Genomic DNA, 19,894 nt, shown 5'->3' with positions numbered 1-19,894 from the left:
CAGTGGTTGATGGCATGCAGCTCGCACATTGCTGCCATCAACCGAGATGGCGGCAGAGGCTTCAGTCCCTTATGGGAACCTCAGCCACCATCTTTATTGATGGCAACCCTCCGCAAACAGCAGAGAAAGGTAGGTGAAGCACGGGGGATGGCGGGTGGCTCGGAAGCTCGTCTTGCGATTTGCGGGATCATGGAAGGGGAGTGGAGGGCCCCTCAGGGCCCCCCAGGGGCTCCTAGAACTGCGGGGCCCTCGGGCCAGTGCCCAACTTGGCCGGCCTTTGGAACCAGCCCTGCCAAGGAGAGAGAACTTACACAATCATGTTACCTGGCAACACAGCTGAACATACACTGGTGGAAGTCAAACTCTACTTTACAGACTTGCTTTCCCTCTACTAGGCTTGGGCTGGTTCAGCCGGCAGTACCTTGCTCCTGAACAGGGCTTGGATCTGGCATACTTATGCTGGCTTCCATTACTCAGGACTGCTCTGTTTGTTGGGGATTTAGTTGAAAAAGGAATATTATCTTTGAACCTGCCTCAACCACCTCATAAAGTAAGACAACAAAGATTTTAGGTACCCCTTTTGGAGGGGATGACTGGTGTGAGATATATTCAGCACAGTTGCACAGTGGTCCTAAAAAGCTGCTTTAAATAAAAAGAAGAAATAAAATAAATCAAATAAATCAAAACAAAGAGAAAGCAAGATGGACTTCCTCGGGAGTCTATTCCTTAAATATGTTCACTTCCTCTTCTTTACTGGTCTTCTACTACTTCTTTCTTCATTCACTTCATTTTGAGAGAACATATCATATGTGTTCAATTAATTTATATCTAATCTCAATAGCCATACTGTCTTTTCTTCTTCACCTTCTTACAGTACCTCCCAACATGACCTCACACAAACTCATTTTTGAACTTCCTCCAGCCCAACATTTTGAAAGAGTATCCCTGACAATACGCTGTTACATAGTTCTATATGCTAACACATTTTGCACCTCCATGGTAGCATAAGTCTTAGGTGGCATGCTAAGGCTTTGGGGCTGCCATAACTAGGACATAGGATTGCCTGTAGTCCGTGTTGAGATCTGTCAAACATGTTTTCTTCTGCTGTAAGTGGTGTCTTAAAAATGCAATATGCTTGAGAGAAGATTTTCAACCTTTTAATTATAATAAATTACTAGATGCCATCACCCATCTTGCCAAATCCCAAGAGGGTTTTTTTTTCTTGATATAGCAAGCAAAATCAATGACACAGTCCAGATGGTGTTATAAAACATGTCAATGTCATTCATTGCTATAAAGATGAATGGTGAGCACACAGGGCTGCATCAATCTGTTCTTTGGGAGATCCCCTTCATGAAGAGGATCTAGACCTACTGTTTTAACCAGGTTGATAGTGGATAAATGATTGAAGCAGATATTTTTGCATCAAGTGGGCAAAGATTACAGGGACATTTCTTTTGCTGCTTCTCCTGTCATTGCAACTGCCTCAAACTGAATGCAAGGCACCCATTGTTGTGTACCATGACTAATGCTTTCCAGCTCTCATACAAGTATCAGAATGGGAGCCTCACCACTGGAGTGACCAGGGCTGTCCCCAGGCATGCTGGGGCCCTTGGGCACAAGCCTGCCTTGGGCCCCAGTGCTCCCCTTCTACAATTCACAGCAGGATCTCTGCCACATATCGCAGGGCAGGAGCTTCGGAGCCCCCGCCATTCCCTTGCTCAACCTACCTTTCTCAGTAGTGTTATGTGGCTGCGCACGCAGCACACACAGGGCTACTCTTAACCAAGATGGTAGCCAATGTTTTCCTAAGGGGCTGAAGCCTCTGCCATCATCTTGGCTGATGGCAGGGATGTGCATATGTAGCACGCATGTGTGCCATCAGCCAAGATGGCGGCAGAGGCTTCAGCCCCTTAGGGAAACCTCAGCTGCCATCTTGGTTAAGGGCAGTGCTGCGCACGCAGCCGCATAACACAGCTGAGGAAAGTAGGTTGAGCGAGGGAATGACGGGGGCTCCGAAGCTCTCACCCTGCGATACGCGGTAGCAATCCTGCCATGAATCAGCCGGGGCCCTACCTGGTCACCCTTTAGAGCCAGCTGTTTGTGTGTGTGTGTGTGTGTGTGTGTGTAGGAGGGGCAGACATCTAATTTCTGTATTTCAGACCATCCTCCAAACATGTTTAGATGTGAGAATAAAACAATAATCAGGAAGTGGGAGATACAAATACATGGGCTTTAAGCACAGTATCCAAACATACTGAGAATAAGGGTCAAGCTATATATATAGTGTGAAGCTACATCTCATCTCTCTTTTTCTTTAATTTAATACAGGTATGGTTAGCACATCTGGAGCACCAAGCCACCAAATGCATTTCCATAAATTTCCTCTCCCTCTTCTGAAAGCTGCAAAACCTCACTCCTGATCCCATTTTCAGTGGAATGAACCAGCAAAAATGAGTAGTGGGGTTCAGACCATTAGTTTTGTCTGATGGGACAGTGGCCCTCTGCATCCAACAGGCCTTCTTAAAGGCTAGTTTAGGGCAGCCCCATTCCCCTTCCAAGTGATGCCTCAGGGTGCACACTGCCATGACCTTTTCCCTCTTCCTCTCTTTAACCCACACTGGTCCTGCCACTGATCCTATTCATGTAACTGTGGGGTTATATAGCTGACCCATCCTGGTAGTGAGAAGCTATTTTTTCAGCACTACTTTGCAGTATGGGCAGACAGAAAAATGTGTGCAGCCACTTTTAGATAAGGGCATAGAATTCCTACTTGCCTCTTTGGGGCAAACAACCAATCCCATTTCACAGCAACTGGATGGGGAGGTAGATACCCAGTCTTTCAATCAGGGCTGGCATCAGGCATGAGTGGGCCCTTGGGCACCATACTTCAGGGGCCATTGGTGAAGGGTTGTTGATGTCCACCAGCACACCCTAATGCAGCCGGGACAAGCTTGAGTAGGCTCAGCTGCCCCACCTTCCATGTAATACAACATTACTCTAGTGCACTGCATGTACACATGTGCCATCACCCAAGATGGTGGCAGGGACATGAACCCCAGGCCACAAATCACACCCTGCAATCTGATGCTGGTGCAAATCATGGAGTGGGGAGCTCTAGCCTCCCACCCTCAGCCTATAGATTTAAGAGGGGCCACTGCATCACCACAATGGTGCATTAGTGCACTATGTGCAAGCCTGCCATCACTCAAGATAGCAATGGGAGCATCAATGCCAGGGCACAAATCATGCCCGCAACCAGACACTGGCATGGATAATGGAAGCAGGAGCTTCACCCTCTCAGCCTATAAAATTAGGAGAGACCTTTCTGAGCTGCAGTAGTGCTTGGCCTGTTCCTGACCTGGCCGCCCACTGGAGCTGGGCCTGCTTTCAATACAGGCTACACCCACATTCTGCTAGTCAGCTTGCTTGAAGAAAGTACAATTATCTGACCTTTATCTCTCCTCTTTATTGATGTGCAGAAGACCAAATCTTAACAACTCACAATGCAGAAAGTGGGAAAGATATCACACTGTCACACAATTATTTGAGTCACAGATTTCTTTCTGAAATATGGCCTGCTTTTGTCTCTGTTGTATTATACTAGCTCTGCATACATTTCTGATATCCCTACATTAAGTGCAGGAAGGCCTCTCTTATTCCAGGCGCAGCTTCTGAACACTTAACAAGACTAGATAGATATAGGGATAGCATCTTAAATGACTTGAATCTTTAACCATAAGGCAGGGGTCACAATGAGACAAAATGTCATGCACGTCTCACTAAGTTTCAGTAAATTCCAGCCATGATGTTTACTTTTGCTCTTCAGCTGCACAGCACAAGACACCAGGGAGATAGATATTATCCATTAAAATACTGATATTATCTAAAATTACTAGAATTTATTCTCCAGCTTAAAAATTTTTCCATGAATATTAAAGACCATAATCAACAATACAGTCAGAAAGCTTTCTTAAAACATAACTATACCATTCAGAGGTGGGATGACAGACTGTGATCACACAGAGATATATCATTTTGATCTTGAGCAGTTTTCCTTCATCAAAAGAATCTGGAGCCTGTGAAGGAAGGCTGTTGCTTCCAAGCTCATGGTGGATGATAATGCAGATTGAATATACTGAGTCAACCACAGATGGCCAGGTCACTTCTCTTGCTGTTGCGCTTTCTGTGGATGCTGATGCCTCCAATTGAGTGCAAGCCACATACTCTTATGTGTAGCACTATTGATGCCTTTCAACTCCCATACAAGTATTATCAGACGGGGGACCTAATCATAGGAGAGATTGTTACTCTACTTGGCTGCATGTTTGAGAAAATACCCTTCAGTGAACACCCAACAACAAAATTTGTAAATGAACTTACGTAAGGATATCATTTTTATTCAAAGTATGCAATAGGTCATGTCATCATCATTAAAATATGTTATACAACAATACATGTTCAGAAAATAGTCTGTGTGACTTGTTTAATATAAATATAAATACATATGAAATATACATCAACACTTATAAATAAGAACATGCAGGCAAATTCAACATTGTTTATGTGCTGCCTCCTATTTGAAACTAATTTCCTCATTTTGCTTTCTTTTTCCTGTTATCCATTCTAGTTTTCTCCAGCTGTCACTCTAGATATCACATCATACTATTCCATGACTTTCAACACTTCAATTTATTTATTAACCCACTGTATCCTTTCTGAAATCTTATCCCTCATGGTTCACAGCCACTGTCATTTATGATCCTGAATCTACCAGTCACAGATGCTATCTATCTATCTATCTATCTATCGATCGATCGATCGATCGATCGATCTATCTATTGATCGAGTGATCGATCGAGTGATCGATCGAGTGATCGATCTATCTATCGATCGAGTGATCGATCGAGTGATCGATCTATCTATCGATCGAGTGATCGATCGAGTGATCGATCGAGTGATCGATCTATCTATCGATCGAGTGATCGATCGATCTGTCTGTCTGTCTGTCTGTCTGTCTGTCTGTTAAGCAGGTGGACATGATCCAGCTGAAGTGAAGCACTTTTTAGTCCTATCAGTTTGAACAGAAGAGAGGGATTTTTTTTCTTAAACATCAAAAATCAAATTGAAAGTTTTGACATGTGCATGATTTTTGACCTGCTCTTGTTCATGAATGTGAAAAGGTGAAGGTGGACACAGCTGGACTTGCCAATCTGGCATGAACACCTTAACCAGAAGTAAATGCAGTCATGTTGGAGTTGGAGACTGTGGGGCAGCCAAGCCACAGGGAGTTTCTCTCTTTGCTCACTTATAAGCCACACAGAGAACTGTGGAAAGGAGAAGAACAGAAGGAGGCAGAATGGGATTGCTGGGATCCCCACCTTCCAAAGCAGGAAGAAGGGAAGCATCTTGGGCAGATGAGCAAGAGCTACAGAAAGAACTGGGGAAAATGCGTGGATATATGCTAGCTATATTTTCTATTCCCCCTACAGTGAGCAGTTTGTGTCTGATCTGGCAGTAAGATGGAGACATCCCTTTCTCCTGAAGACTAAACTTTGCAGGGTGGGGGCCAGTTGGATACAACAATGAACTTTATTTCAAAGCTGTCTTGTTTGTTGTTATATGACTTCAAATCGATTACGACTTATGGTGACCCTATGAATCAGTGACCTCCAAGAACATCTGTTTTGGATACTCTGTTCATAGGGTTTTCGTGGTAAGAGGTATTCAGAGGTGGTTTACCATTGCCTTCCTTTGAGTTTGGATGCATCTTAGTCTGGTGTCTCAGCTTTGACCATTCTGCCTTAGGTGCCCCTGCTACGAGTCTAGCCTCTTGGTCTAGACCTCTGACGGCATTGCTCTCAGTTTCTTCAGCACTCTCAAACCCCCTCACCATGTTAAGGAGTGCATCCTAAAGGGGGTCAAAGCTGGCAGGAGGCCCAAACTATACATTGGGACACTTTGAGTGAACAAATCAAGCATAAGAATTAGTATGGCATTTAATAGTTGCTGCCCATATTTTAGTGGCACAAAAGTAGAAAAACGTGTGATCGCCAATGGTAAAAGAACTGTTAGCAAAAAAATTGGAAGGTGCCAGTGTTGTATAAGTGTACAAAGTTGGCCAGACTGGTAAAATAAAAAGAGAAAATGTTAAGAAAAATGGCTTTATTTGATTGAATTTATGAAGAACAGATATAACATAAATGTTGATGAGTGTAGTAGGTTTTTCCCCATATGATAAATTAATAATATTTTATATTAATTGGATTGTAGTACTGATATTTATAGCTCTGAGATATATTTGATTATAAATACATGCAATTTAGAATGTTTGAATTTCTTGTATTTCTAAAATTAAATTAAAATTCTGATTTATATATATAAAAAGCATGCATTTTGTCCCTTGTCAAGTCTGCTGGGCTGCTGGGGCACTGGGGGGTGGAGGTGGGGGAGAGAAATAGCCTAGTCAGTATGCATATCCATGCATTCAAAAGATATGGAAGATGACTTCCTCACAAACTGACATACTTACCAATCTCAGTCAAAACCCTTCACAACATTGTATCTATTTTACCTCTCTTATTTTTAAGCCCCCCTCCTGAAAATATGTGTATCTGTATTTATGCACACCGTGGAATACTCTCAAATATATGTTTCATGTAATGTTGAATATTTCTCTGATTCACATATATATTCTTTTAGTGCAACAGTCAAGAATTACCAGCATGTTCTGTCCTTAGCATTTGCTGTGAAGGAGATAAATGAAAATCACAAACTCCTACCAAACATTAGCCTGGGGTTCAACATCTATGACAGCTGCACAAATGCAAGGATCACTCATCAGAACACCCTGAAACTTCTGTCCACCTCAGAAAGGACTGTTCCGAATTTCAAATGCAACAACAAAAATATGATAGCTGTAATTGGAGGACTTGACTCTGAAGTCTCCCTGCATATGGCTAGTATCTTAGGTCTGTACAAGATTCCACAGGTAGGATGTGTATCTGACAAGTTTTTTTAAAGGCTAATGTTTTACCTCGGGGAAGCCAATGAGGTGCCTTAGAAATTTTGCTGGACTGCAACTGTCATCATCCCATACCATGGTGAGGCCATGGTGACTCAGACTTATGGGAGTTCTAGTCCAACAACATCTAAATGGCACTATGTTGGCTACCCTTGAATTAATCTTTAAATATATATTCAAGTATTTATTTCTCTTTTGGTCTTCTTTGAAGGTAAGAGAGATATTTAACTGTGAAAATATACTTTGAAGATGCCCTGCTAAAGGGAAAAAAATACTGATTTTAATTTATTTCTGTTTAAATTGCCTGTTGCATATATGTCTCTAATCAGGCACAAACCCAAAGCAGTAATGCAATATCCCAGCCTTCCCAAACCTGGTGCCTTCCACATGTTGTTGGGCTAAAAGGCCCATCAGACTGAGGTATCATGGGCTATTGCACCTGGCTGGGTTCTCCCTTTCCCGGTTCTCCCTTTCTGTCTCTGGGCAGTGAATAGGCTAGCTGTCCAGGAGAGAAAAGAGGATATGCTATCCCAGAGCAATGTCAACGTTATTAACCATTGGTCAAGTTGGCGGGGCCTGATGAGACTTGAAGTCCAATGACATCTGGAGGACACTAGGTTGGGGAAGGTTGCAATATCCTATGGGAAACCACTGAGTTTTTACTGTGGTTTCTTCCTCTCTCATTTAACAATGAATTTGGTCAGTAAATTACCTACTGGTGTAGTTGCTGCTGCTATTTCCCGTAATTATGGATGGTGAGGGCTCTGAGGAAACCAAATGGTAAGGCACTGGAAGTTGTTACTTCTGATGACACACACCCAGGAAATTTAATATTTCTGAATAATAAATTATTTTTAATTTTAAAAGTAAATAATACATGTTATTTTAATCTCACAACCAGAAGCACAAGATAAATAATCAGTTTATTAATTTCTGACTACAGTACAAAAATAGCAGAAATTATCACCTTCACTAACTGTATGTAGAAATTATCCATGGTCAGGGCAATCCTATGTGCTTTTATTAAGAAGCAGGTTTTTGTGTGTGTGATGGTACTCACCAGTACGGATAATGTCATCTAGGGTTGCCAGGTCTAAGGTTTTCACCTGGAAACTTGGATTTGTGGGGTTCTCTCTGGGTCTCTGGGTGAATCACCTTACTCTCTGGACTCTCAGCTTTTATTTTTTAAAAAAGTTAAGTTTCTAGGTAGTCTGGTTCATGAGATATACACCAAAACATCAGCCCCTCCCCCACAACTTCTGTTAAATGAGGTCGTAGTTGGCTACTCTAACCCCACCCTTTCAGGTTTGTAGCCAATAAGTGAAGTCAGAGTTGTGATTTGTTGACCTCAAGGCAGTAGCTGGACCCCACTGTAAGGCCAGAAAATATTGTTTTTTTCCTGCTTATCTGAAAATCTCATAAATCGAGTAAGTATATAGTTTCAGTCTTTTTCTCTCGTGTGCAAATGTGAATTTTCCTGGGCTGTTGAAAAGAGCAGCATTTTGAAAATCTTCCCAAAATGAAGCTTCAATCCAACACTCACTTTTCTGGGAGTAAAGCTGCAATGCTAATCCCACATACCTGTTTCTTTGTTTGTTTATTAATATACGGTCACAGAACAGTTCAAATAAAATAGTCAATGAAAACAGCCATACCTGGAGTAAATCCCATTTAATTCAAAAGGACTTACTTTTGAGTTGACATGGTTAGGATTGTGTTATAAATTAATGGGACTTTTGAGTGAACATAGCAAAGAATTTTGTTTGTATTGTAAATCTTTCTCTACCCCTCTAATCCCATTTCTTAAAGAAATTAGGCAGGGCTTACTTAGGTATCACAGCTTTTATTATGTAGGAAACTATTACTGATTTTATTTTTTAAAAACAAAAAGTTCTACAACAACCAACTGGTTTTGACAATAAACTATTACATGGGGTGTATGTATTTTTACATCTCCAGTGTGTGTGTGTGTGTGTGTGTGTGTGTGTGTGTGTGTGTGTATGTGTGTGTGTGTGTGTGTGTGTGTGTGCGTGTGTAGTCTTTCCAACGACCCTGTTAGGTAGGGTTACCAACTGGAAACCAAGGCAGCTCACAATAAGAAATATATCCCTTTAAAATCCAATAACCATAAAAACAAATATAAACAGTTGCAAAACAGCTTAAAGTGGCATGATTCTGAATTTTGGGTTGGGTGAATGAAGTTCCTTACCACTTGAGGTTGCAGTTCTGTGTACGCTGTCCTGTTTGAGTAAGCACCATTGAATACATTGTGACTTGCTTCTGAGTAAAACACAGGACTGCATTATAAATATCTTTACAGGTTGTATAAAGTTATAGCTTCCCACCACCCTTAACAAACTACAGTTTCCATGATACTGTGGTGTGATTCATGTGCTTCAAATGAATGTGCTTTCAATGAATTGTGTGGATCTGCCCCAGGTATGATGTGCATTCATTAGTGAATTGAAATGAATAATTTTGAAAGATACTTTTTTAAAACAGGGGAAGGGTTGTAGCTCAGTAGTAGGGCATATACCTTGCATAAAAAGGTCCAAAATTCAATCTCCGGAAAAGACTATTGCCTGGAATCCTGGAGAGCAAAGTCTATTCCATGTCATCAGTACTGAGCTAGATGGTACCAAATGGCCTGAGTTGGTATAAGGCAGATTCCTTTGTTCCTAAAAGTGGAAGGAGACCCAAGAGCCACAGTGACTCCAAAATGTATTTATGCATTTTATTTACAACATTTATTTACAGTTTTATTGTAAAAAATCTCAAAGCGGTTTACAGAAGGAATTAAAAGAATGAAATTATTGGCAAAAACAGTTAAAGACAGGTATTTAAAAAACATTCAAACTAATAAAACCAACAATGAGTTAAAAACAGATTAAAAACACAATAGCTTCTACATGCCTGTTTAGGGTTGCCTAAACAAAAATATTTTTAGCAGGTGCCAAAAAGAGTACAATGAAGGAGTCTCCCTAATGTCAATAGGCAAGGAGTTCCAAAGCATAGATGTTGCCACATTAAAGGACTGATTTCTTACAAGAGCAGAACAAGTACTATGTGGCACACGTAACCTGGAAAACACACCTTGAACTTGGCCTGGTTGCTCATGACAGACTCTTTTATCAGGATATGAGTACTGGCACTTCATTTTTTTACCAAGAAAAAATCCCCACTGCTCAGAAGTAAGCTATATTTTGTTCAGCGCCGTTTAATTCAAGCTAAAGGTAACAGTCTAACAATAGCAGTTTAACCTTTAAAAAATAACAAAAAAGTTGGCATAAATGTATGGTAAACTACATACTGTGAAAGATAATAAGCCTAATTCAAAGACATTGCTCAATGAAGCCTTTTGCATTTCTCCCATGTAATAACACTTTTATCCTTTTACATTAGGACTTTCCACTGGGTTTCCTCTCAGTATATACGCTGCCCTGGGCTCCTACTGGGAGGAAGGGTGGCATATCTCTTATTATTATTTCTATATTGTTTTAAATTTTTAAATTGTGTTTTAAATTGTTTTTTTAAAAGATGTATTTTAAATTGTTTTCAGTTATTGTAAACCGCCCAGAGAGCTTCAGCTATGGGGCGGTATACAAGTTTAATAAATAAATAAATAAATAATTATTATATCATTGCAATTTATGAAAAGTTCTGCATGTTGCTTTGAAAGCTAATTTCTTTCCTCAGATTGCCTATTGTGTAATAGCTCCAGTGACTGATGTAAAAACCCAGCTCCCTTCTTTCTATCGGGTGGTCCCCAATGAAAAGCATCAGTTCAAAGGGATTGTCCAGCTTCTCCTGCATTTCCAATGGACATGGGTTGGGATCATTGCATCAGATGATGAAGAAGGAGAAACATTTGTGCAGACCATGATGCCAATGCTCACCCGGTATGGAATCTGTATAGGCCTCAGAGAAAAAGCAATAACCCTTTCTCAAAATATAGAAGCAATGCAGTCACCACACATCATTCAGACCAAGGCTGCTTCACTAACTAACTCCAATGTCAAAGTGTTCATTGTAAATGCAGAGCCTCAAACTACAACATGGTTACTGTGGTTTATATATTTCTATTCTGTACTGGAAGATATTTCAGAGTCATCTATAGGCAAAGTTTGGATTATGACAGCCCAATGGGATTTCTCGTTAGAGTCATTGCTCAGGTATTTTTCTATAAATGCATTTGATGGCACATTGTCTTTTGCAATTCACTCAAACGAAGTGTTGGGATTTAAAACATTCCTTCAAATGCTACATCCTAATGTAGCAAACAGAGATGGTTTTATCAGGTTTTTCTGGCAAAGGGCATTCCACTGCTTATTCTTTGATTCTAAGGAGAGCAAGGAAAATAATGTTTGCACTGGTGATGAGAAGCTGGAAAATCTTCCTGGGGCTTTTTTTGAAATGAGCATGACTGGCAAAAGCTACAGCATCTATAATGCAATCTATACCATAGCACATGCTTTGCATACGATGTTCTCATTGAGATCCAAACACAGAGCAATGGTGGACAAAAAGAGACTGGCTCTTCCAAATCTTCAGTCCTGGCAGGTAATGTTGCACATCAAAGCATTCTTCTGTCATGGCCAGGCTAATATTTAATGCCCCTTGGCATTATAGTATAGTATAGTATAGTATAGTATAGTATAGTATAGTATAGTATAGTATAGTATAGTATAGTATAGTATACTATAGTATAGTATAGTATAGTATAGTATAGTAAGATATACAATTCTGAACACATTCTGCACTTCTTTCCTAAAAAAAAACTTCAATTCCCTATATTTGGATGCTTTCTCTTTTCCACAAGTTGATGTCATAAGGACATTATGGAAATCCATATGTCAGGTATTCCTCATGATTTCTCTTCCTATGGGCCAGTTGGAGTAGGTATATAAACTGTTTAATTTGATCATTCCAGTTCCTTTCCAGCAACATCCGAAGTCCAATGTGGGAGGACTCATGATTTGAGCTACTTCCCACCCTGATGTCATCACTGTGGGTACTGAGCTATGTTTCCATTGCAGAAACTACACGTTACTGTCATCAGAGAACCAGATCATGCCCCCCCTTCCATGTACTCCAGAGGTACCCTTTCTGGAGAAAATACAATTATTGTCGTTTTTTAAAAAAAAATGTTCATGATTACTCAATATTTCAAATACCCATTTGCAGTATTAAGCCCCTCAGTGGAAACTTGAAAAATCATTATTGTAGCCAACTAATAAATGTGATGAATCCCATAAGTGATTGTGATTGTGCTTCTAACATATGGGGGAGGGGTGGACAGACAAAGAGAGAAGAATTTTACAGCCTCAGACAGCACTTCCGACAAGTATCCTAACAAGGGAATGCACTTAGGGACCATCCTAACAGAAAGATGCACTTATTATTTATTTATTTATTTATTGTATTTATATACTGCCCCATAGCCAAAGCTCTCTGGGCGGTTTACAGTAACTAAAAACATTAAAAACAAATATACAAATTTCAAATACATCTTTTAAAAACAATTTAAAACACAATTTAAAAAATTAAAGCAATTTAAAAACTTCTGCTAAAATGCCTGGAGAAGAGGAAAGTCTTGACCTGGTGCTGAAAAGATAACAGTGTTGGCGCCAGGTGCACCTTGTCAGCAAGATCATTCCATAATTTGGTGGCCACCACTGAGAAGGCCCTCTCCCTTGTTGCCAGACTCCCAGCTTCCCTCCAAGTAGGCACCTAGAGGAGGGCCTTAGAAGTTGAGCGTTGTGTACGGGTGGGTTCGTATCGGGAGAGGCAGTCCATCAGGTATTGTGGTCCCAAGCCGTGTAAGGCTTTATAGGTTAAAACCAGCACCTTGAATCGAGCTCAGAAACATACAGGCAGCCAATGCAAGTGGGCCAGAATCGGTTTTATATGTTCAAACCATCTGGTCCCTGTTACCAATCTGGCTGCTGCATTTTGCACAAGCTGCTGTTTCCGAACAGTCTTCAAAGGCAGCCCCACGTAGAGTGCATTGCAGTAATCTAACTTGAAGGTTACCAGATCATGGACAACTGAAGCGAGGTTATCCCTGTCCAGATAGGGGAGCAGCTGGGCCATCAACCAAAGTTGGTAGAAGGCAATCAAACCTAAAGAAGTTTGTTCTGGATCCCAGAATAATGTAGTTAATCATAAAAATGAGGGCATAACATCTGAAGAAGGTAGAAACCAAAACAATTCTCTGTTTAAATAACTTGAATATCTCTGTTTTGTGTGTGCATGTTTGACTTTTTAAATCTAGCTTCACCCTTTCCTGAGGAGCATTTCATTCAACAGCAGTGCTGGGGATGCCATCATGTTTAATGAGAATGGTGAATTAACTGCTGGTTTTGATATTATAAACTGGGTTACTTTCCCAAACCAATCCTTCTTAAAAGTGAAGGTAGGAAGGGTGGAGCCACAGCTGTCACAAGATCAAGAGTTCACCCTTAATGAGGCAGCCATCAAATGGGACAGCACATTCAATCAAGTAGGATATGACTCTATAATATAGTGTTGTTGATGCTGCTGCTGCTGTTTATTATTATTATTATTATTATTATTATTATATCCTGCCCTTCCTCCAAAAAGGAGCCGAGGGCAGCAGTATGGTATAGCAACACACACATACACACAATAGGTTCTCATATAAAATGGGTAAGAAATGAGAATGCAGTGCTGCTCAGATAATTCCTTTTAGTAGCACTACATGAAGAATGAGACAAACCTGTTTTCTCCATGATCACCTTGTTGTGTGCTGTAACCATCAAGTGGTTTTGAACTGGGAGAATGTAATATTACTGCATCTTTGTATCAGAAGCGTTAGTAAACTATGGTTGGGTTAAAGTTATAACCCTATGACATTTAGGAATAAGAGGCATTACATTCAATGGAGCTTAGCTCTTAGTAATCATGTACAGAAACAAATGAGAAAAGGCCACATATCAAACACTGTTACTCACGTATTCCTTACAATACCCTCCATATGCACTTTTAATTAATCCAAAATTATTACATACCCTACGTATACATATGTACACAATTTAGAAATTCTGGATACTAAGCAGTATATAATTACCTTAAATAAATAAATTTTCTGAAAATCTTAGTGTTGAGTTTATCCATACGGATCTCTTTTTCTAATCCCATCTCACTCCTTAATCTTGATAAGAAGAAAATCCCGTTTTGCTAAACATATGAATAATTCTCACATATTATATCATTATACACATTATTATATGTACAATATTTTATGCATACTATACATATACTGTATATACTCCAGGTTTTCTAAAGTTGGCAGTATAGAAAAATGTACATAGAAAAATGCATGTAACTATGTAAAATGTGTATTTGTCAATATACTTACAAAATTACGCTGCATAAATATAATGCAGATTGGGGTTTGATTCTTTTATATGTATTATACATATAATGTTCATAGTTTTGCTCATAATTGTACATATTATTAGTCTGTTTTTTAAAAAACAAACGATGCATAAGCAGCTCATACATAAGAGGGGACTTGAAACACAAGTCATCCCAATGCAAGGAAGGTCAATTGAGTTTAAATGGATTCCTGCTTCATCCCTAACTGCAATACATTTCCTCAATTTTCATGGATAGGTGTTGCCCCTTGCTGTCTGTAATGACAATTGCCATCCAGGTTACAGCAAAAAGAAGAAGGAAGGAAAGCCTTTTTGCTGCTATGATTGTGCTCTATGTCCGGAGGGAAAGTTTTCAGAACAGAAGGGTAAGAAACACCCTATAGTATCTTTCATTGGTTTTGCTTTATCATCAGTTAAGTTCTCTAAATTGGGACAGGGATGGCGACAAGCCAGTCATGATAAATGTTCCAAATATGTTGCACAGATATGGTCCCAAATACATATATTTAATTAGTAGCAAAATGTTAGTTTCATTCTGGTAAAGGAAACATGTACTAAAGTGTGCCATTATATGTCCCTAACATACCACATGACATAATCAGTCCTGACGTTTATTAGTAAATCATAAAGTCATCCAAGTACTTTTGGTAAGTGATCAATTTTTACCTGCATTTAATATCCATACTTTAGAAGTTTTCCAGTTTTAAGGTGTATTAATAAATCTCTCAAGCAAGCTTTTTTTTTCTTGTGGCTTGGGGAAAGCAGAGTACAAACCCTTAAAATAAATAAAATGACAATGCAAATATTTCTGGTACATACTAGTACATCTCCCGAATGGATAAAAAAAAAAAAAAGTACCATAAGTTGAAGGTTTGGCTTTATTTTCATATTTAATGGTTAATGTCAGCATTTATAAGGGATGGCTTGTAATTGTCCAGAACTTTGAAGACAGCTATTACTTTTTAGTCATTTATTTCTATGTAATTAGCTTGAACTAGAAAAATATATTTGCATATGGAAGTGATCATATATGTGTGCTGTTTGCAGATCACATGCACATCCAAATTCCATTAATCTACTGAAAGTGTATTCTGATGCTACTGAAAAGGCATATAGTTATCTAAGACCATTAGCTGTGTGTTTAGCTGAATTAGAGTTGTTTTGAATATTCTAACATTGTTGCTAAAGTGTTACTGTGCAATTTTGTGCAGTTTTACCATGTTATCCTTCTGAGCCGATTAAGTGAAATAGGTGTTGGAGGCACTGTTTTACAGTGGTTCTGATCCTATCTCCAGGGACAATTTGAAAGAATAGCATTCGGTGATTGTCTGTCAGCCCCCTGGCTGTTGCACTGTGGGGTGCCTCAGGGAACTATCTTGTCCCCAAAGCCATTTAACATCTCTATGAAGCCATTGTGAATGGTTATTATGAGATCTGGGGTGAGGTATCATCAGTACACTGATTATTCCCAGCTCCGTTTCGCAGTAATATCTTAATCAGGAGAGGCCCTGCAAGCCCTGGACCAGTGCCTGTACTCAGTGGTGAGATGGATAAGGACCAAAATCTGACTCTGCATCCTGGAAAGATGGACATGCTGTGGATGGGTGGTTTCTGAGTCCAAATAACTGGTCAATTGCTTGCTTTGGATGGGGCTCTGAAAGAGCAGGTTTGTAGTCTGGAGGTGCTCCTGGATTCACCTTTGTTATTAGCGGCCCAGTCAACCTCAGTGGTTAGAAGTGCCTTTTATCATCTTCAGCTAGTATGACAGCTGCAGCTGATTCTGGACTGGGATAGCCTGACCACCATTGTCCATACTATGGTAACTTACAGGTTGGATTAGTGCAATGTGCTCTATGGGGGGTTGCCTTTGAGCTTGGTCCAGAAGCTGCAGCTAGTGCAATAACTCTGCATTTGGTTTCTTTTTCCTAAGTGTAGAACTTTGCATTTATCTCTGTTGAATGTCATTCTGTTGTTTTCAGCCCAGTGCTCCAGCCTGTCAAGGTCCCTTTGAATTTTGTTTCTGTGTTCCACAGTATTAGCTGTGCCCCCCCAATTTTGTATCATCTGCAAATTTGATAAGCATGCTCAGTACCTCCTCATCCAAGTCATTAATAAAAATGTTAAAGAGCACTGGGCCCAGGACCGAGCCCTGTGGTACGCCACTCATTACTTCTGCACAGTTTGAGAAGGAACCATTGATAAGCACTCTTTGAGTACGATTCTGGAGCCAGCTGTGGATCCACCTGATAGTTGTTCCATCCAGCCCACATTTAGCTAGTTTGCTAATCAGAATATCATGGGACACTTTGTCAAAAGCTTTGCTGAAGTTGATGATAATGTAATCATTACAATGATTACAGTGAGATTTAACACGAGTGGTGGCAGACCAGCTCCAGACACTCTTGGATGAGACCGATTATCTGGATCTCTTTCAGTCGGGTTTCAGGCCTGGTTTTGGAAAGGAAAAGCCTTGGTCGCCCTGTATGATGACCTCTGTCAGGAGAGAGACAGGGGGAGTGTGACTCTGTTGATTCTCCTTGATCTCTCAGCGGCTTTTGATACCATCAACCATGGTATCCTTCTGGGAAGACCAGCTGAGTTGAGAGTGAGAGGGACTGTATGGCAGTGATTCCGCTCCTACTTGGCGGGTCGGCTTCAGAAGGTGGTGCTTGGAGAATATTGCTCGGCACCCTGGACTCTCCAGTATGGGGTTCCACAGGGGTCAGTTCTGTCCCCCATGCTGTTCAACATTTACATGAAACTGTTGGGTGTGGTCATCCAGAGCTTTGGAGTGCATTGCCATCAGTATGCTGATGACACACAGCTCTATTTCTCCTTTTCAACTTCTTCAGGTGAGGCTGTCAATGTGCTGAACCGGTGCCTGGCTGCGACAATGGACTGGATGAGGGCTAATAAACTGAGGCTCAATCCAGACAAGACTGAGATGCTGCTAGTGGGTGGTTCTTCTGACTGGATGGTGGATGTCCAACCTGTTCTGGATGGGGTTGCATTCCCCCTGAAGGAGCAGATACATAGCTTGGGGTTTTTCCTAGAACCATCTCTGTCACTTGAGGCTCAGGTAGCCTCGGTGGCACAGAGTGCCTTCTACCAACTTTGGTTGGTGGCCCAGCTACACCCCTGTCTGGACAAGGATAACCTGGGTTCAGTTGTCCATGGTCTGGTAACCTCCAAGTTAGATTGTTGCAATGCGCTCTATATGGGGCTGCCTTTGAAGATAGTTCGGAAACTGCATCTTATGCAAAATGCAACGGCCAGATTGGTAACAGGGATCAGACGGTTCAAACATATAAAACCAATTCTGGCCCACTGGCATTGGCTGCCTGTATATTTCTGAGCTCGATTCAAGGTGCTGGTTTTAACCTATAAAACCTTACATGGCTTGGGACCACAATACCTGATGGACTGCCTCTCCCGACATGAACCCACCCATACATTACGCTCAACATCCAAGGCCTTCCTCCTGGTGCCTACTCGGAGGGAAGCTGGGAGTCTGGCAACAAGGGAGAGGGCCTTCTCAGTGGTGGCCCCCAAATTATGGAATAGTCTTCCTGACGAGGTGTGCCTGGTGCCAACACTGTTATCTTTTCAGTGCCAGGTCAAGATTTTCCTCTTCTCCCAGGCATTTAAGCATGTGTTTTTAAATTGCTTTTTAAAAATGTGTTTTTAAATGTGTATATTTGTTTTTAATGCTTTTAATTGTTGTAAATTACCCAGAGAGCTTCGACTATGGGGTGGTATACAAATGTAATAAATAAACAAATAAACAGCAACCCAAGCATTATCTGGTATCTGAGGGGCAACTAGATGGCTAGTAGAGACTGATGCCCAAATCTTTCACTAAATGTCTACTTTCATTTAAATTAGATATCAAAGGTAGTGCTTTGAAAGACAGAAAAAACCAACAAAACAGCTTATGATAAACGGCTCTTGCAAAATCCTATCTCCATTCAGCACATGGAAAATCAGAGTGCTAAACACATGGTGACTGTGCAAAAGTAGAGCATGTTCCCCATTGCAAGGAGTTCCCCCCAGTACATTGAGGGAGATGAAGACACCCATCTCCTCTTCCTCTTTCACATAAAATGAATCATGAGGATAAATGAACTCTGGAGAAAGCTGTGGTTCCAAATTATAGTCATGAGTGTGCAAAACAGCAACAACTGAACAGATTTATTAACGTCATTGGACAAAGAGTCACAAACACCAGAAGAAAAATGATAGCATGAATCAGGGATTGACATTATCTTCTTTCTTTTTTTTCTCCTTTAAACATTTTCAGACAAAGATGAATGTTCAAAATGTCCAGAAGGTCAGTATCCAAATAGGAACAAAGATAAGTGCCTTGCCAAGGGTGTAAACTTCCTTTCGTTCACAGAACCTTTGGGGATCATTTTAACTTTATTGGCTCTGTCTTTTTCTTTGATCACAGTGTTGGTGCTTGGAGTCTTCACTAAGCATCAGAACAGTCCCATTGTTAAAGCTAACAATCGGGACCTCACCTACTCTCTACTCATCTCTTTATTGCTCTGCTTCCTCTGCTCCTTGCTATTCATTGGACTGCCTCAGACAATGAGCTGCTATTTAAGACAAACTGCTTTTGGTGTCATTTTCTCTGTAGCTATTTCTTGTATATTGGCGAAAACCATCACTGTGATTCTAGCTTTTGTGGCCACCAAGCCAGGGACCAGCATGAGGAATTGGGTGAGGAAAAGGCTCACAAACTCTATCCTTCTTGGTTGCTCCTTTATTCAAGCTACTATTTGTGCTGTATGGCTATGTACAACTCCTCCATTCCCACATTTTGACATGCACTCCCTGGCGGAAGAAATTGTAATGGAATGCAATGAAGGATCTGCCACTATGTTTTATTGTGTTCTGGGCTACCTGGGATTGCTGGCCATTGTCTGCTTTACTGTGGCTTTCCAGGGCAGAAAATTGCCAGACAGTTTCAATGAAGCCAAGTTCATCACTTTCAGCATGTTGGTGTTTTGTAGTGTTTGGTTGTCCTTTGTTCCCTCTTACCTGAGTACAAAAGGAAAATACATGGTGGCTGTGGAGATCTTCTCCATTTTAGCCTCAAGTGCTGGTTTGCTGGGTTGCATATTTTTCCCGAAATGCTACATCATTATGCTAAGGCCAGAACTTAACAGGAGGGAGCAGCTAATAAAGAAACATTAGTGGTTTTTTTTAAAAAAAATGAAGGGTCTGATATGTTTATTGAAATTTGTAAAATCATATGATTTATTACATAGGAACAGCAGCTTATACTGTAGCCCTTTCAGTACTGGCAGTTATAGTTCTTGAGATAATCTCCTGCACACCCATGAATAAAGACTTGTGAGATGTGAACTCTGGTAGAAAGATCACACAACTTTCTTAACTTTAAACTTGAGGATCTGCAAAAACAACCAATTTAAACAGTCCTTGCATGGGCATCCCTACCTTGAAG

At 40.6% G+C, this 19,894-nt stretch overlaps 1 protein-coding gene across 1 annotated transcript; it reads left to right on the top strand.

The window, feature by feature from the left end:
- The first annotated feature begins 4,153 nt into the window (after positions 1-4,153).
- Positions 4,154-19,623, top strand: LOC133367595 (vomeronasal type-2 receptor 26-like). The gene is made up of 5 exons (XM_061591692.1): positions 4,154-4,383; positions 6,703-6,991; positions 13,299-13,526; positions 14,663-14,789; positions 18,725-19,623. Exons 1-5 carry the CDS (start codon positions 4,154-4,156, stop codon positions 19,621-19,623), a joined length of 1,773 nt encoding a protein of 590 aa, XP_061447676.1.
- The last annotated feature ends 271 nt before the right edge of the window (positions 19,624-19,894 follow it).

The sequence above is a fragment of the Rhineura floridana genome, chromosome 11 (assembly GCF_030035675.1).
Source record: "Rhineura floridana isolate rRhiFlo1 chromosome 11, rRhiFlo1.hap2, whole genome shotgun sequence".
In the NCBI taxonomy this organism is placed as follows: domain Eukaryota; kingdom Metazoa; phylum Chordata; class Lepidosauria; order Squamata; family Rhineuridae; genus Rhineura; species Rhineura floridana.
This window is presented reverse-complemented; position numbering and strand designations above follow the sequence as displayed.

Excerpts from the sequence above, each read along its gene's own strand:
- LOC133367595 (XM_061591692.1), top strand. The coding sequence starts at position 4,154 with ATGGCCAGGTCACTTCTCTTGCTGTTGCGCTTTCTGTGGATGCTGATG. Across the intron at positions 6,992-13,298 it reads GTCTGTACAAGATTCCACAG|CTTCACCCTTTCCTGAGGAG; the intron begins GTAGGATGTGTA and ends TTTTAAATCTAG. Across the intron at positions 14,790-18,724 it reads AAAGTTTTCAGAACAGAAGG|ACAAAGATGAATGTTCAAAA; the intron begins GTAAGAAACACC and ends AAACATTTTCAG.